General features: G+C 42.3%; 2 protein-coding genes and 1 long non-coding RNA gene across 4 annotated transcripts in view; 2 read left to right on the top strand and 1 right to left on the bottom strand.

The window, feature by feature from the left end:
• The first annotated feature begins 1702 nt into the window (after nt 1–1702).
• On the top strand, nt 1703–4980 carry dbx1a (developing brain homeobox 1a). The gene is made up of 4 exons (XM_059347386.1): nt 1703–2396; nt 2509–2610; nt 4168–4370; nt 4501–4980. The coding sequence occupies exons 1-4, from the start codon at nt 2030–2032 to the stop codon at nt 4780–4782; spliced, it is 954 nt and encodes a 317-aa protein (XP_059203369.1). The 5' UTR covers nt 1703–2029; the 3' UTR covers nt 4783–4980.
• Nucleotides 4981–5291: 311 nt separating this feature from the next.
• The window catches only part of nav2a (neuron navigator 2a), a 132923-nt gene continuing 123744 nt past the window's right edge, over nt 5292–14470 (bottom strand). For both annotated transcript variants that reach the window (XM_059347371.1, XM_059347378.1), the window contains exons 30-40: nt 13957–14143; nt 13672–13772; nt 13467–13562; nt 12125–12302; nt 11710–11945; nt 11372–11523; nt 10596–10667; nt 10285–10481; nt 10079–10197; nt 9353–9553; nt 5292–8144 (exon numbers count right to left, since the gene is read on the bottom strand). In XM_059347371.1, coding sequence (XP_059203354.1) covers nt 8019–8144; nt 9353–9553; nt 10079–10197; nt 10285–10481; nt 10596–10667; nt 11372–11523; nt 11710–11945; nt 12125–12302; nt 13467–13562; nt 13672–13772; nt 13957–14143 — 1665 coding nt within the window. In that variant the 3' untranslated portion in view covers nt 5292–8018. The remainder of the gene's footprint in view (nt 8145–9352; nt 9554–10078; nt 10198–10284; nt 10482–10595; nt 10668–11371; nt 11524–11709; nt 11946–12124; nt 12303–13466; nt 13563–13671; nt 13773–13956; nt 14144–14470) is intronic.
• LOC131982794 (uncharacterized) lies at nt 7519–13957 on the top strand. The gene is made up of 6 exons (XR_009395422.1): nt 7519–7660; nt 9356–9496; nt 10085–10219; nt 10319–10500; nt 12956–13609; nt 13699–13957. It is a non-coding gene; the product is annotated as an uncharacterized LOC131982794 (long non-coding RNA).

The raw sequence follows: 14470 nt of genomic DNA, 5'->3' as shown, positions 1-14470 counted from the left end.
TTAGCGGAGGTGTAGCTGTGGTGACGGAGCGCTGTGTTAACGCCTGTTTGTGCGTCCTGCATGCGCTCATAAAAGCAGACGCACCTCTGATAAGCGTTGACTCTCTGCAAAGGATCATTTCACGGAGGCGTTCCCTTTTAATTATCGGATTGTGGCCACTTTATATTAGATTGATGTCGAACCACTTACCGTTATCTGAGGTGATACAAACTGACTGGTTGCTTTACTGAAGACAGAAAAGTCACTCAGTGAATAAAAACTGACACACCGGGGGCTGTAATTCTGCTTTTAAATTTTTTGAAAAGTTTGTTCACACACTTTTAATTAAACACTTAATCTTTCTTCCTTGTGTTTTTATTGACTGCTATTAAAACACACATTAAGATTCATATAACATTAACATTTGATCAAAATAATATTAGGCGACTTTCATTATTTATATTTCATTTTCAGCAGACAATATTAACTGCGCACAGGACCAATGTAAATCCTTAATACAGGGATAACTCGTTGTTTTTCGTTAAGTGAAAAAAGTATTAAAATGAAAAAACTTATTTTGGTGTAAAATAAAAAGCTAGTAGTTCGTTATTTAGCCTAAAATGTATAACTAATTCAAAAACTCAATAAATGGCATTGATGAAAAAGTGCAGTGGAGATTAATAAAAAATCAAATAATTTCTAAACTTTTTTTCGTTTCTTTAATTATTTTATATCTAAATCAGAAGTTTTCTAATTATTTAATTGCACACTATTTCTTATTTTAATTGGGTTTCAAACTGGCAACAATTAGGCGTTTTTTCTTCTTCTTTTGGTGTGCAATGTATTTTCGCCTGATTGCTTTGCTTTAACGGGTTTTCAGGGGCAAAGCTGACAGAACACGACTATCAGGCTCCAAGTCGCTTTAATAAGAGTTTTATATGGGGTCTCAGTGTCCGCTCATATGAATGCGTTTTAAATCAAATCACAGATGCACTTTTATTCAGCCGGTTAAAATAGCAGAACAAAACCGTCTTTAGAAATAAAGCTTTTTATTCCTCTGGGCTTTTTTTTAAAGCGGAGAGAGGGAAGGAGAGAAAGGCCGAGGGGCGCCTCCTCCGCAGCTGAGGGTGACAGTTAGTTCATGGTTAACAGGATCATGAGCGCACGGCTCAGGCCGCACACTTCTCCTGTGCGCACTGAGCTGCGGCTCTGCGCACTGAATGAAGCCTATGCAAAAAGAGTGATATTTAACACATCTGTTAAAGCGTTTTGATAGCAGAAATCCGTTTAAGACATTATTCCATGACGAGGGCCAGATTGAGTGTTGAGAATCCTATGAAACCCTAAAACTGATTTACATTTGAGATGCTTGGCAGCGTCCGCAACTAGTGCAGCAAATGTGGATAAAATAAATAAATTTAAAAAATCCACTCAGTTATTCTATTAATACATTAGATAGTTTAAAGCCTACTTTTATCTGCTTGCAGGTGTTTATTTTTGCAGCACTGAAAATAGAATAAAAGAATAATTTTACATTTTTAACGAGTATATTTTTATATCCTGCGTAAGAGAGAGACGCACTGAATGGAGAAGAATAAAGTGTCTTTTTAAAGTACTCATTAAAAGTCCCCCTATAATGACTGAATCTGTAAAGATTGCTCTTTAATTAGGCCGCTTGCCTCAGCCAAACAAAACAAATTGAAAGGAAAGTGGTCAACATGCAAAATTGATGACTGAGCCTCTTTTGTGGTGGGGACATTGTGTGTTGCTTGCTTATGAAGTCTAATGCAATCATAAATTGCGTCCTTCGGCCAATCAGCGGGCCGGGGGATGCGGCATGAAAGCGACCCATGTGGAGAACTTTGTTGAGCCCCATTGTTGAGGCTGTCAGCTCTGAGCGGAGGGCCGGGGGGGCAGGCTGCTATAAAACTCCTCTCCCCAGAGTGAGGAAACCAGAGGAGTTAGCAGCCATTCACACGACTCATTCTCTCCCAGCTGACACGAGGAGTATCTCACATTTCACACACTTGATTTTTTTCAAACCGGGACCATGATGATCCCAAGCGTCCTCGCGCCTCCTGCCTTCTACCCGGGGCTGTACCGGCCCGCCGCCGCTCTGCCGCTGCACCAGACCCTGCCGTCCGCCTTCCCGACCCACTCCAGCTTTCTAGTGGAGGACCTGCTGCGGATAAGCCGCCCCGCCGCCTTCCTTAACCGGACTGTCCCGTCTGCGTGCACCTCGCTGCCCACAACCACCACCACCTTGTCCTTCAGCGGCGCGCCCGCGGAGCGCGCAATGGCCACGACCGCGGTGACGCGCGAATCGTGCTCGCCGAAAATGTCGCTGTCGAGCAACAAGGACCCAACTTTTCTCAAGTTTGGAATGAGCGCCATCCTCGCACCTTCACCAAAGACCGGTGAGTTGACAGGTTGTGTTTCTACCTTCAGTCTGAGTTTATCTTTATTTATGCTTATTCATTTAATTTAGAATCTAGAATTATTTTTAACATGCCTGGTGTTCCTCCACAGCGTCCTCACCACCGACAGTCAGCAGCCTGCACTCCAAGACCTTCCCCTTCCCCTGCTTTGACGGAACCTTTCACCCCATATTCAGGACGCCTTATTTACCAGGTAGGCGCAACTTTAACGCACGTCTCCTTTACAGCTCCATCTCTGCAGCCTTTAGAATTCAGTCTGAACTAATTGCATTTAGATGTAAAACACTCTCGCACCCTGTCATATTTTTTTTTTTACCAGAAAAGAAGAAATCACTGTCTTATTAATGGGGAGCGCTGGCTCTGGCCTCTGCCCGGACCCACCCACCCTCCCCCTAATTAACCAATTATCCCAAATCGTCACGCTCTAAATTTGAGGCGGGGTGGCGAGTTATAGTCCCCCCTGCTTCCCATTGGGGGCGTTTTGGCATTTCCCCGGCCCCGCGTTTTCCCACAGAGCCCGGGGGGCCACCGGGCCGCTGTGGCGGGCAACAAAGCCTTCAGCACCGTGACCAATTTGGTCAGCTCCCACCGGGCGAACCACCCACACACCCCGGAGAGTGACTTTTACCAGGGGGGGCAAAGGCGTGAACCAGTCATGCACTAATTTCCCTATTAGGCGCTATTGAGAGTTTTCAATATTCTCACAAGACCACATAGCGCGTCGTTGTTCCTGATTCTTCTGCGGCCACAGGGCATCTACTGTCAGGGGGAAGTCCAGTTAGCAGTATGCAGACAGGGAAAGTGTCTCGCGCTGTGGGAGTTGAAGTAAAGCGAGTTTTTTTAAAAGCTCAACTGCATCCAAAACGTCCCAGCTGGGGGAAGTTCGTCCCTGCACGCTGCACGGCCCATAGGATAGGTTACCACTGACCTCTAGTCCTCACTCTCTCTGTGTGCCCTAAACGTTTATTCTCCAAGCGGGCCAATCAACGAGTTGAGATAAAGAATAATCTCTTAGAAAAGTCTATAAAGTCGCTAGTCCGTGCTTTCATTCAGGCAAATCATAATGGAGATGGAGTCTTTTCATGGGCTCAGCTGAATGCCTCAACAAAACAACTCCAGCGTCCTGAATAGCTTTTCGTGTTCATTTAATGAAAATGATTTGAAGGCACGAAGAAAAAAAAAAGCGCCATTCCCCTCCACTCTTCACTCCCCCCTCCGGGCATCAGTATTCTGGTATGCAGTTGTGTTTAGTTTGAAAGTGTAAATCTCCTTTTGTTGCGATAATATATGGCCTTCGCCGCCTGTCCAGAGTCTTTTCTGCGTTAGTTCATTACTACACAATTACCGTTCACGGTTTATTAACTCCTCTATCCGCCCTCACAGGGTTCCTTAAAGGATATGCTACCTCTTTACCATACCAATGCGGTTGGGGACCGGCCAATGTGCTAATTAGTCACCTCGTGCCATTTCACTCAAAACGGAGACGTATTGCACAGTTCCAAAGGGAGAAAACTTCCAATGATAACCAGTTTAAAAAAGTCTGAAAGGGAAATCATTATATTCATATAGATGCCTGAGTGGTTTTGAGTTAAGATTAATAAAGCAGTAAGCTTTTTTCATCTCTTAGTTGGTCATTTGTGGCTACAGGGTCGATTCAAGGTTTTATTCTCTCAAAACAGATTTTTTTTTTTCTCAAAGCAAAGAAAACAAAACTAACAGGTGCCAATTCCTCTTCTGTGTGTTATTGTAGCATCTTCATCCGTTGTTCCCATTCCCGGGACCTTTTCGTGGCCTCTGGCCGCCAGAGGGAAACCCCGGAGAGGGATGCTGAGGAGGGCTGTGTTCTCCGATGTGCAGCGCAAAGCCTTGGAAAAAATGTTCCAGAAACAGAAATACATCAGCAAGCCAGACAGGAAGAAGCTGGCCTCTAAGCTTGGCCTAAAAGACTCTCAGGTAAACAAAACTTCCCACGTGCTTAAAATGTTTAGTATGTCGTGCGTAATTTGTGCGTTAAGACGCAGCTGCGCATTCTGCTGCACCTGGCGCAGAACTTTTTCACTCATCATTTTCTCCACCTCCACAGGTGAAAATCTGGTTCCAAAACCGACGGATGAAGTGGAGAAACTCCAAGGAACGAGAGTTGTTGTCATCAGGTGGCTGCCGCGAGCAGACGCTGCCCACCAAAGCCAACCCGCACCCGGACCTCAGTGACGTGGGCAAAAAGTCCTCAGCTGAGGAGGAAGATGAGGAAGAGGAGTTCGGAAGAGAGAGAATGAGAGCGGGGTCCAGCATTTCCTCTCCATCTCTTTCCAGTAAGCACTCGGACTTCTCAGAGTCAGAAGAAGAAGAAATAACAGTATCTTAATTTATTTTAAAAAGCAAATATAGAGACTATAACCCATGTTTTGTTTTCATATGAGACTGTGACCAGATTTGTAAGAAGCTGCCGGCCTTAAAGGGAACCCCATAAATGTAAAAAAAAAAAAAAAAAAAAATACACAAAAAAACCCAACAAGTTTCACTCATGTTTGTTGCTTCATCAGTGCGTGCGCACTGTACAGGATCTGCTTCTGACACACAATTTGCTGTTTTGCACAGCTTCGTTCAATTGTACAGTATTTTGTACAATTTTGTATGGAAATTTTATGCCAAGAATACTGATTTACTTTTACCTTGACCTTGAATAGAGTTGTTTATTGAAAAATGTAGCTATTTCGTTAATAATTTATATGAATTTGTTTAATAAGGATGTTGTATTATGTGCTGTATATATGTTTATTTCACACTTTTTGTACAAATACCAAATAAAATTGTAAACAATTCCAAATCAAGTGCGTGTATGTTGTTTGTTCAAGAAACCATGTGACAATTCAATCATAAATAATCATTAATTTTATTGAATCACAATAACTTAAGACTAGTACAGTGATATCAGATTTAAATCTCCGAGCCCTGGACAGACCAGTGATGACAAACAGCATCAATCTGCTCTGATGTAAAGAGACTGTACACAAAATACTCCTTTTTCAAGTACTGTAACAAATCATCTAGAAAAAGTCATCAAAATGCTGCAAGATAATCCAACTATTTACAAAGTTATGTTACATATAAAAAATGTACATAGCAAAGAAGGCTAAACATTCATAGAGTTTGTGAGTAATAAACTGACAGACTGGTCAAATGCTTCAACAACATCCACACCTCTCAGAACAGGCGAGACGAACAGAATCAGTCTCTTTGTGCTTACAAGGACCATAGCATGAGAGCCTCTAAACTACACAGCCACACATATGGACAAAGAACATGGGCCACGCATCTGAAAAAAAAGTCCTCACAAGTCTGCTTCCATGCTGTACGTCTCGGCAGTGCTGAAAACCACGCAGGGGGACAAACGCCCATTCAGCTTTTGGCTTCCATTTGGAGATCAGAATGAATGTTGCATAGGATCTTTGACAAAAACACTGAAATCGATGGAAGCTGTGCTGGATGACGTGACCCCTTCTTTAAACGTCCGCCTGCCCTTCCCAGAAGGCAGGCCGGGAGGTTTAAAGCAAATAAAAAGTACAATATTCTTTATATTTTTAAGCAACAGAAATTATGTCAAACCGTTTTACATTATCATTCAACAACAAGTACCTTTATACCTTTAACCTCAGATTAATTATTTCACTATAAACAAAGCAGCATTTACACTAGTTTTCACTTAATTAGTTCAACATGTTTGTTAGGACAGTTTTGTTCATCACAAATCACATAAAACAGACTATGAGCGTGGCAAAGCACAGTTAAAGGATGGGGATGAGGTATAAAAATTAACACGTCTTCTTAAACTTCCCGCACCCAATCAACCTGCAGAACGTTCTGATTTCAAGCACCAAAACACATTTATATATTTTTTATTTCTTTTTTTTTTTTTTGCTAGTGGTCCAAATATCTACACCAGCTTCACAGCACTGGGTCATACATGCATACAACTTTTAATTTAAAACCCAAAGTACTGCATCTCATTCATGTCTCAATCCCACGGCATTGGTGTTTGATATGATGAGAGGTCGACGGCGCTCCTCGACAACCCGAGGTGCTCGAGGAGGGAGTCGACCCGAAGCCCTGTTAAGTTTACAGCCATTTAGACAAATAAAGAATCAGCTAATGCACATAGTCTGTTAGAAAAGAGTAAGGCATTGTTTAAGAGTTCAGTCCAGCACCAAAAGAGATTTGTGCTACAACAGCCTGTTTGGGCCAATGTGCATGGAGATCTCAAAGGATTATTAAGTGTTCAAAGCGAGAACTTAGAAGTGGTAGAGGCATTTTAACGTGGAAAATCACAACACAGATCGAAAAGGACATTATCTCAAACGTTCAGAGGATAAATCCAGCTATAGTGAATGTTAATATCCCACTTAGTGCCCTTTACTTCTGAACGTTTTTGGGAGAACTCGGACTCTATAAGGGGAATTTGTAAATACAATTTTGTCTTGGACATTATTATATAATTATGTCTTGGATTGCTTTGTAATATTATATGGGCTATAGATGTTGGTGTCTGTTTCAACCATTGATATGTTATTCTGCTTCATTTCAAAGGAAATACTTTCTGCAAGAACATCAGTTTCTAAGTTACGAGGCAGGATGAAGAGTACTGTAATGATGTGTCGACTCCAAAAGAAACAAAAAAGTGTCAGCAAGAATTATGGGGAGAATTTTTACAGTTTTACATTACACTGGTGGTGAAGCAATGTTGCCATATTTATGTCATATAAAGACAACAGTTCTCATCCTTGTCGTCCATGTAGAGCTTTGGATGCGGACATATAACTCAAAAACATTCAGATATAACTGAGTAGAAACTATTTTTTATTAGTGCTTTCTTCATTACTTTTTGTGGACATACATAATCTGTTTTTTTCCACTCAAAAAGTTGTTTTTTAATATAGTTTGGGGTTGTAAAAAATGAAACAGCGTCAATAGTTTCAGAAGTGTGGGTGGGCTGTTGGACTTAACATTCACTTTGCCTCGATTTATCCTCCAGCAATCACAACTTCAGCCGCAGAGGAGGAAGAGCGGAAAGCTGCTGGCTGTTCATCCATCCAACCAGCAGCATCTGTGTTCTCACCGACGCTCCAGAGATAAGGATGGTCTGTATCGCCATCTGCAGGCAGCTCAGCTGAACTGCAGCTGGGCAGAGCTGGGATACTCTCAGCCTGATGAGCTGGAGCTGAGGTTGAAGGACTCCTGGCTGGTGTGTAAGTATGCTGATGATGGTAATGATGATGCCGCAACAGTCACAGGCTGTGTGCTTTTATTCTGTCTGTCTGAAGTAGATGTCAGGCTCCTGACAGAGGAGCCACGGGCCACAGCGGTGAAAAAAAAACAACAAAAAAACTAAACAGCGCAGTGCAGTAAAAAACTATTGTTGCCCGTTTTCTGAAATGCAATTTGAACCTTTTTTTTCTCTCATTTTAAACATTTGGGTTACCTGCACCCAAATTAAGGTGGCTGGATTTTGTGGCATGAAATTATACCCTAAAGAAGAAGTTCTCACAGTGAGAACAGTCCTTTTAAAAAAAAAAGTTCCTCCTAAAAAATGATCCCAGTGTTGCATCACAAGGTCGACTCTAGCGACGAGTCCAGGATGTCGTCCTGGTGGCTGTTGCTGTTGGAGTCGCTGTCGTAGCTCTGCGGGCTCGATGACGTTGCCGCCTCCTTCAGCCGCATCAGCATGTTCATCTGTTGGCAGAAACAAGTGTCAGTCTGATCTAGGGTTGTCAAAAGTATCGATACTCCAAAAAGTATCGATACTTAAACGTTGTATCCGAATACGATACTCATTTTCAAAAGTATCGATACCCCCACCCCCCCACCCCTCCCGACGGCGAGCTGCCGACGCTGCTTCCTTTCTCTCTCTGCCTGCACGCACACACACACAGCAGCAGGCCCCTCCCCCTGTGACGTGCACAAGCAGTACTTCAAACTTGGTGAAACATCTTAAGGACCGACACACTGGCCTTTACAGTGAATTGGACAGGTTAGCATCTTTCATTTCAAACTGACCTATTACTGATGTTATCGTGGCCGGTGGCTCGCATTAATGTTGCCCATGTTATTATTAGCCATTAGCCGCAGCTAGCAATTAAAGGCTGACGCCACGTTAATGATTATAAGCATCGTAAATAAATAAATCAGGCACGTAGTATGCCCATATTACGTTAATTGACACAGTGTCAGTATACATAAGCATAGAGTTAATAAGTTTACATAAATGTTGGTGTCTGAAAAGTGTTATTTTCTCTCTTGAAGTCCCAGAATGAAGCAGAGAAAAGTCGCCCTGCAACCAAACAGCAACAGCTGACTCTACCTCTTTTTTATCAAGCTTTCCTAATATTGTGCACAGCATACAACCTCAAAATATTGTACCTACCTCAGACCTGAAGCTTGTTATCATAGTTGCGGTTTCTTTTCGCACAACTGTTTTTTGTTATAAATATTTAACCTGTGGTTCAGTTAATTTTTACATGTTGCATTTTTCTTGTTGTTAAAAATATTTCTGTTAAATTTTGGGGTCGTTGTTTTTATCCTTGTGGTATTGAAAATGGTATCGAGTATCGAATATTTTCCTGAGTATCGGTATTGAGTTGAAAATTTTAGTATCGTGACAACCCTAGTCTGATCAGGTTTAACAATTCCTTAAGTAGCTGTTCCCTTTTAAGACTGTCGTGTTAAAACAATAAGATCCACTAAGTAGCTTTTAATCTGTAGCAAGTTAGAAAGTTAATGGACCTTGAGTTAAGACTTGTTTGCTAAACTTCTGTTTTCAAGGGCAAAAAATGAACTTTCATACTTACATTTCTTCTAAAATGTATGAAAAAATGTATATGTTTGTCCATGACTACCCTGCCTAAAGTGATCCTGTTCTTCGTGTGTATTTATTTGCTCACCAGTGGATCTGCGTCGCTGTCGCTCTGTGGTGGTTCTTTCCTCACGCCTTCTCTGGGGACAGAGTAGCCATCGAACCCCACATCCTCCGGGCGGAGCTGCAGCAGCGGGGGCCAATCAGCTGGACTTGACGTGGCTGACCAGGGGTAGGTTTCAATCACCCAAGCAGCAGGGTCCTCCCACGCAGCCCTGCGACCGTACAGCTACAGAGAGACACAGAATTGAACAGATGTCAAGTTAAGTATTTCAGGTTGAGAAAAACTGCAGCCTCAGTATGAAAAAAATGTTTCCTTTTCAGCTTTGCTACACTGTGGTTTCTCTTGCTGATGAGCTGATGAGACGAATTTGTCTACTGAACTCCAGCTACCCTTCACTCCTACTCAGAGGTTGCATTCTGGTGATTAGCCGCTGCCTAATTAAATCAGATGCAAATTACATGCAGATTAAGAGTACAAATTGAATCATTTTCACTTGATGAACATAACCCTGGTCCTGTGAGAGGGCAAAGCTGAACAGACTCATTACACTTCTACTTCTTTCAGCTTGGTCATTTAAACATCTCCGTATAATGTCAAATCAAGTCTCTTTATTATGAAATATATAAAAACACCACTCCAGAAATAAACAAACATAATCCATTTTTTTTCAGAACAAAATCACTCCTTTTTCTCCATTTCTATTCAGTTCAAATGGGCTTTTTTTTTTTAAATTTAAAGTGTGTGTGTTACCTGCAGTCCCTCTCGTACGGCCTCCAGCATGTAGGGGATGATGGAGTAGTTCCAGAGGTCAGTGAACCAAACCCTGGATCCCTTCACGTCCATGGGACAGGACAAGAAGAGACGAGGTCCTGCACACCACAGAGCAAAGAGGTAAGACACTTATTGTACGCACACACTTGCATTTAATAAAGGTGTACTGTGCATCATTCTCTCACCGATGGTGACGTCTGAGGAGCTGTGTGTCTCCAGGAAGCGGTTGAGGTGGTGCCAAACCCGCGGGATCCAGTCGATGATCTTCACCAGCTCCATGTTGCGCGTTCGGCTGCCGATCTCCGTCTCGATCAGCTTCCTCCTCAGGTAGCGACCAAGAAAGCCTTTCACCGGCTCCATGTGGTTGGCACACAGCACCCACCTGATCAGAGAACACACAGGTATGTCAGTACTTTAGTATCATACAAAATCAAAGTTTCAACATGTCAAATATCCAGTTTCTAGGAGTGGGTGGAGGATATCAGCAGCAGTTTACCTGAAGTTGTGGTGAAGCTGCAGGTTGGGGGCAGAGGATGTGGCTTGGCTCATGGTGCCGATAATGTAGGGGCTGAAAGGAGAGAAAAACACTGATTATTATTCTTTCTCATCACGTAACATCAGTCTCGTCTTAGTTGTATCAAGCTATATAAGCCACGGACATGTGTTAAAGTAGAGCAGTTGAGAGGGTTTAAATCTGTGTTGCAGTGTGTGATACAACTCCTGTAAGCTGTTATTACAGGGCTCTACTTTTCGTTGAAAACAGTGATGTTTATGCTTAAACCTGCTTATTTTAAGTAGTTCAGTTTATTCACAGTTAACAGTTAAAATATGAGTACAATCATAATGGAGATGTATGAAATGGAACACCCTGATCAGCTATTTGAAGCTTGAAAATAGTGGCCCAGGCATTATGCAGATAGTATTTACAACATGTTTATGGACACATTATCTGGATTTTAAAAAGTGCATGCATTGTATAGTAGCATTTACAACCTAAAAACATCCAAAACAAAACAAGACTGCTTACCCTAAGAGCTAACTACTCGAACCCAAACTATTAAATGATCCCATGACATTTATTTCACCAGTCTAATCACTGGCTAAATACATCAAATACAATAAATAGAGACATATGGCCAGTGGAAATCCCAATTTCAGAGTAGAGTAACGAGTTCAGAAGTCCCCAACGTTTTAGGGCACTAATGTAGCGGCTGTGTATCCACTTTCATTTTTAGTATGATTGTGCAGATGAATGTGTTTGTGCCAACTGACCAATGCTGGTAGTTGCAGTTGAAGACACCGTTGAAGATCTCTCCTAGAGAACTGACGTGGTGCAGGTTGTCCAGAATGACCACCAGAGGGCTGTCTGCCCCCGGGACACCGCTGCACTGCTCAGCCAAACCTGACAGGTACTGACGCAGCTCCTGCAGAGAGACAGAGAGAGTATAAGAAATCATGTAATCAGTCATATTTGTTTGGATGTTCTTTAAGCATCAGGGTTTTCTACACAAAACCTTTGTAAGATAATTCTCCAATTAAGTTTAAACAGTAGAGTTAGCTCTCTGCAGAGGAGGTTTAACAACCAGTAAAACTACATGATTTGTATTCACCTTGCTGGACTTGTGGTCCACGTTGAAAGTGACGACAGCACGCGGGGTCAGAGGTCGGCCCTCCAGCAGCAGCAGGTGTCGGGACAGCTGATTGGCCAGGTACGTCTTTCCTGTCCCGCTTGGACCCGATAGAATGACACGTCTGTGCTCCTTCAGCAGGGAGACGTAGCGCTGCAGCATCGGCTTCGGGATCAGAGTGTCGAACACCAGCGAGTCCACGTTCTCACTGCTCACACCTGGACACACACAGTATCATGTAGTAATTCTTGAGCATTCATGTTAAACTAACTTAATTGAATCTGGTTTTAAACAAGATTTTCTCAGCTAACAATAGTGAATTGCAGTTTTTCTCTGTAGAATAAGTTCTGATAGTTTCTTAGAGAATGATAATTGCAGATTTGGCTTGATGAGGTACCTTTGAGCTGGATGTTGATGGTGTTGCTGTCTCCCACCAGGTAGCCGCAGGGCAGCAGCTCAGGCGTGTGGGCGGCGCTGAGGCTGCTGGGCCGGTGGATTTCTCCGATGTTGTATCCCTCAACACTGTCTGAACTCAGGCCCAGCTGGCTTACCGGGTCCACATGGGTGATGTACTCCTGTTGACACAAAGTCTCTGCATTTAAAGGCTGTTTCTGTGAATTCTATGCAGAGGAAACCAGCTGCAAGACTGCTTTTTCTATTAAAACACCACATCATACTTTGACCTTTCATGAAATTTTGACCACATACTGGTTAGCTTACTCATGTAAGATAATCAGTCATTTAACAATGAACATATTATTTGACTGTACCACTTGCACTTTCTGCCACCAGTTAGGCTCCTCCCACAAAATACTTCATTGTTGTTGGTAAACAGTAAATTGGTCTATAGTATTTAGGTTTTTGTCAAAAATGGCTTAAAATGCTAAAAAAAATGGCCCAATTATAATCTGTTGATACATGTGGTAGTATAGTTTGTCCAAAAATAGCGGAAAAAAACACCATGTGATGGGATATCCAAAAATGTCACCCTAAAAATAAAAGTCCGATTTTTGTCAAAAATGGTCAAATTTTAAAATGCTTAAGATGCTTCAAATGGATCAATTATAGTCTGTTGATACATATTAGAGCATAATATAGCAATAAAAGACAGAAAAAAAACATATTATGCAATGTCCAAAAACAGTGTGTTTTCAGTGTGTTAATGTAGTTAATCCTCCCTGCCAGAGCGAGGTGCTGCTTCTTTTGTGTTGTGTGTTTGTTTTTGCAGGTGGTGATTGGAGATGCTGACTGGCCAGCAGCTGATCATGCCAGCTGTAAAAGGATGTCTGCGTGAGATGTCTTCCTCTCTGACTTCCAGACAGACCATGCTGTCATGTCGTGTCTTGTTAAATTTGACTGTTTGAAGTGTTGAAGCTTTGTTAAATCATTAGGAATAAAGAAACCTTTTTTATATAGTGTAGTCCTAAAAGGTCCAATTTTAAAATGCCTAGAAATGCTAGAAATGGCCCAATTGTACCCTGTTGATACATGTAGTAGTATAGTTTGTCAAAAAATAGAAAAAAAAACACACACTATGGGATATCCAAAATTTAACCCTTCAAATAAAGTCATTCTGTCGACCAATTTGGAGTCGAAGTCACGGCTGCATCACTGGCAGTTGCGTGTGCAGACTGGTGGTAAAAAAATACGGCCTTTTTAAAAAAATAAATCATTTCAACAACCTAAAAAGTCAAACCTGTTACCTCATCTGTATTGTGGTTAGTTCTGTTTATGTTTACCTTGAAAAGGCGCCGGACCACCCCGTCCAGGACGTCCCATTTGGTTTTACCACTCACACCGATGCAACCAATCAGAAAATGACGAGGCCGGCCCTCCTGTCAAATAAAAAACAAGACTGGTTTTAGACACCAGAATTCTTCAGGTAAACTAACACTCTTAACCAACACAAAACTAATTAAGTTATAGTTTATAAACAGGTCTCACCTCTCCCCACTTGCTGTCCTCGTCCAGGCTGACGACCATCTTCACGTGTCGACCCTCCTTCCTCATCCCTCCCTCTCCACCGGTGTCGTCCAGCAGCATGTCTGAATAGCAATGCAGAATAAAGTCAGAAAAGGTTTCTACATTTCCATGGAAAATGCTAATGTCAATGTCTGATTTAGGTGTTTCTCTTTCTATACTGTATGTCCCAGCTGTTGAATCCTATTCAGTATCTGGTATAGATCTACCAGGAACTGTGTAGGTCCTGTGACATCAGCTCTGTCTTACCCAGGCTGGTGGACTCGCTGGTGGTGAGGTTGAGGCTGTGCTGGGAGAGCCCCGGCCCGGTTCCCTGGGCCTGGCTGTGTGTGTGAGGGGGAGGAGAGGAAGAGATGGAGGCCTGGGAGCCCATCCTGCTGCCCTGATTCTCCACTTTCAGACGGTCGTTCTCCGCCTTCAGCTTCTCGATCTCCAGCTGCACACACACACACACACACACACACACAGATGAAGTTAGCTTATAACAAAAAACAGCGAAAAGATTAATTCTATTTTTTTCTGAATTTAAACTACAGCTCCCCCTTCAGGGCAACTTATGTGTTTACATTAAAATGCCTGTTGAGTGCAAATAATGTCTCCTTTGAAATTTCTGCAAAATTATCAGACCAATTAGTCCTCACAATTCAGTTCAGTTACAAAAAGCTTTCTTAAAAAAATAAAATGTAAGGGCTTATGTTGGAAAAAACCTCTTCGCCAAGGATTAACATTGTTCATCCATCAACAAAACTCAGCTTAAAAAAAA

This window comes from Centropristis striata, chromosome 2, assembly GCF_030273125.1.
Source record: "Centropristis striata isolate RG_2023a ecotype Rhode Island chromosome 2, C.striata_1.0, whole genome shotgun sequence".
Taxonomy (NCBI): Eukaryota; Metazoa; Chordata; class Actinopteri; order Perciformes; family Serranidae; genus Centropristis; species Centropristis striata.
Note: the sequence above shows the minus strand (reverse complement) of the source record. Positions and strands in the feature narration are given on the sequence as shown.